The sequence below is a fragment of the Tupaia chinensis genome, unplaced genomic scaffold, assembly GCF_000334495.1.
Source record: "Tupaia chinensis unplaced genomic scaffold, TupChi_1.0 Scaffold000159_1, whole genome shotgun sequence".
Classification (NCBI taxonomy): Eukaryota; Metazoa; Chordata; class Mammalia; order Scandentia; family Tupaiidae; genus Tupaia; species Tupaia belangeri.
In genome coordinates, this window is record NW_006159630.1 from 6,165,502 (window position 1) to 6,168,397 (window position 2,896).

The 2,896-nt window shown below is 61.9% G+C and overlaps 1 protein-coding gene across 3 annotated transcripts in view; it reads right to left on the reverse strand.

Moving 5' to 3' along the window:
- UNK (unk zinc finger) overlaps positions 1 to 2,896 on the reverse strand; it is a 34,629-nt gene that overhangs the window by 10,712 nt on the left and 21,021 nt on the right. For all 3 annotated transcript variants that reach the window (XM_027770784.1, XM_027770783.1, XM_027770785.1), the window contains exons 5-8: positions 2,834 to 2,880; positions 2,211 to 2,346; positions 1,606 to 1,723; positions 608 to 692 (exon numbers count right to left, since the gene is read on the reverse strand). In XM_027770784.1, coding sequence (XP_027626585.1) covers positions 608 to 692; positions 1,606 to 1,723; positions 2,211 to 2,346; positions 2,834 to 2,880 — 386 coding nt within the window. The remainder of the gene's footprint in view (positions 1 to 607; positions 693 to 1,605; positions 1,724 to 2,210; positions 2,347 to 2,833; positions 2,881 to 2,896) is intronic.

Sequence of the window (2,896 nt, forward strand, 5' to 3'; positions counted from 1 at the left end):
AACTGCGGTTTGAGTCCTGGAGCCGGTGGCTTAAACTCACACCAGGCACGTGTGTGTGCGTGCCCAAGATCCCGAGAGGAGAATGGAGGAGAAGGGATGGCGGCGTGGCCATCCCCCATGGGGGGTGATTTCTCACTTTCTGTCTCTGTCTCTCTGCTGAGTGCATGCCCCCTATAACATAAAACCTCTCAAAAAAAAAAAAAAAAGTGGGAGTTACATTTTATTTTACAAGGACAGCTCTGCTCCTGACCAAGGCTCAGTAGAGACGAGCTCCGTGCTCCAACAGTGACATCTGCCATAGTGTCATGTGACCCGGCTCGCTGGTGGGATTTGCCAAAGCGGCTACAGGAGGCACAGCACTTTGACACAGAATGCCCGACCAGGACAGCAGCCCTGCAGTCTCCGTCTCGTGGCCCCAGAAGCTTCAGGGCTTCGAGGCTGGTTCCAGAGAAGCAAGGGGAAGGGATCCTGGTGGGGGCAAGGCCCACTGATGGCAGGCTAGGAGGCCCACGCATATCACACAGCCAGGAGCCATCCCCTGGCTGAGCGAATAGAGGCTGGGGAGGGGAGGAAGAGGGCACCACCCAGGGTAGTGGCAATGGCTTACGTTCTACGTGGGCGAAGGCGCAGAAGGGCCCCCGAGGACAGCTGCCCGACTGCTGCATGTCGTTGCACTTGGTGGACTTGTAGATCTGGAGGGGCATAGAGGGCAGGGGCAGGTCAGGTCCAGCCAAAGGGCGTGGCCGGTGAGCTCAGTGACCTCTCCCGTCACTCCCATCCCTCTCTACCCCTAAGCCTCTCCCTACCAACTTCTCACTCAAACCCCTGAGGCAGCCACTGCCACCAATGCCCTCCCTTCTGGGCCACAGGTCTAACCAGCCCCACAGAGGTCCTCTCCATTCATGGTACTGGCCAGGACTGTGACCACAGCAAGTCCCTCCTGGGCACGGGGTGGGCCAAGGTCTCCAGCAGTGTGCAGCTGCCCCCAGCACACCTCCCCAGGCACCCGGGGTCATACTCCTCACTAGGTCTAACTCTGCACTCTGCTGTCTGCAGCCACATGAGGCAGCCCAGGTCTGCGTGTCTACCTCAGGGTGTCCTGGCCTCTGTGAGGACAGCGCAGGGGCAGCATGTGCTCCACTGCACGAGACCTGGGACTCTGACATGGCCAGGGCCAAGTCATGGGCCAATGGGCGGGAAACCATGAGAACCGTAGGCTACTCCATGGGCCAGGTCAGCCGGAGGGCTTTTTTAGGTTTTACTGATGTCGCTGAATTGGAAGCACCCTAAGTGGAGCCAAGCCCAGAATGGCCAGGTCATCGTGGTCAGTCCATGCCCCCAGCAGAAGGTTTGGGGGCAACAAAAGTGAAAGCGGAGTGCTGCCTGCTGCCATGGGTGCGGAACAAGAGAAGCTGTGGGACTGAGTGTGCGGGGCTCCTCTGGACACTGCCTGGGAGGAGCCTGGGGCTCCTCATCCCACTTCCCGGCGCATCAGGGTGGGCTCTTTCACTGTCTGCCTTGACCGCCTGGCCTCTCTCCTTCACCCCAAAGGGGTCAAGTCAACCCTTCCCTCTCAGCGGAGCCCAGCCCTGCTCCCAGGCCCACCTCTGGGTGGAACTGCTGCTCCGTGCGGGTGTGGCAATACTGGCAGGTGTCTCCATTCTCACACTTGCCGGGGTCTCCCCACTCATCCCCGTGTTTGACATTTGGACACGGAGACGACCTGGTCCGACAAGAGAGTGGGGTCAGGTGGAGTTAAGAACGGGTGAGACCGGGGCCCACAGGGGCCTGCTGGATCCCTGCTTGAGGTCCTCTGGTCTCCCTGACTCGGGGACAGGGCAGGGCCACGTTCTGCCTCTCTGCCCCTGCCAGCGGCATTGCCTTTTGGTTCCCCTCAGCCAGGCCATCCCTTGAGGGTCCAGGGAAGCAGGCTGGGGCCACAGTCAGCTCCACACCGTGGCTGGCCCTCCTCCAGCACAGTCCGGAGCAGAGCTGCAGGCCTCGGCAGCCGGACTAGGGCTTTCGCTCATGCAGTGGAGCCCGGGTTCCTGTTCGGCCACCCTGGCTGTCCCCTCTGCACGCCTGGGCCCTGCAACCCTGGACCCCCAGGGCTGGCCTCCCACCTCCCTGAGCACACTGGTAGCACCCTTCACCACACCCCATCCCTGCCATTGCCCCCTCCCGTGGCTGGCCCCCTGGGGCCAAAGGACCTGTATTTGTGCTTCCGGGGGCTCCGCCGCCGGTCCTTGCTGTTGTGGTAGTAGGGACAGGCATAGCCCTGGCGGCACAGCCGTGGGGGCTTCTTGCACGGCTCCGTCTTATAGTTCCCCAGCACGTAAGCAGTCTCTGCACAGGGGCCAGAGGGCGGGGTCAGGCGAGTGCAGTTGCAGCAGCCCGAGTGGCAGGAGTGGAGGGAAGGGCAAGGAGAAGCACGGGTAGGGGGCCAGCAGCTGAGGTGGCTTGGAGGTGTGAGCGCTGGAGAGGCCAACGCCAAGGCCCAGAGCCAGGTGAGGTGAGGCAGATGCTGCCCTCACTGGAGATGCTCAGCTTCCAGGGCACAGAGGGCCCCTGTGAGGTGTGAGAACATTCTGTGTATTAAACACGCGCCTGAGTGTGGAGACGAGGAAGCCCGGGGGCCTTGGGAACACGGCACTTTTCCCTTTGAATGCTCCACGTTAGGTGGGGTGAAGGGGCTAGAGCCCCTAGCAGAGGGGCCGGCTTCAGTTGGAGGAGACAGTAGGAGGTGGTGAGCCATGTCCTCAGGGCAGCTACGGCAGCAGGGAGGGGGCAGACATCTGGCTGGAGGGGCAGGCCATCTGTGTGGCCGCTGTACCTTGCCACCGAGGCTCCTCACTGAGAATCTTCTCTATCATGGCGTGGCTGGCAGCCCCCGCCG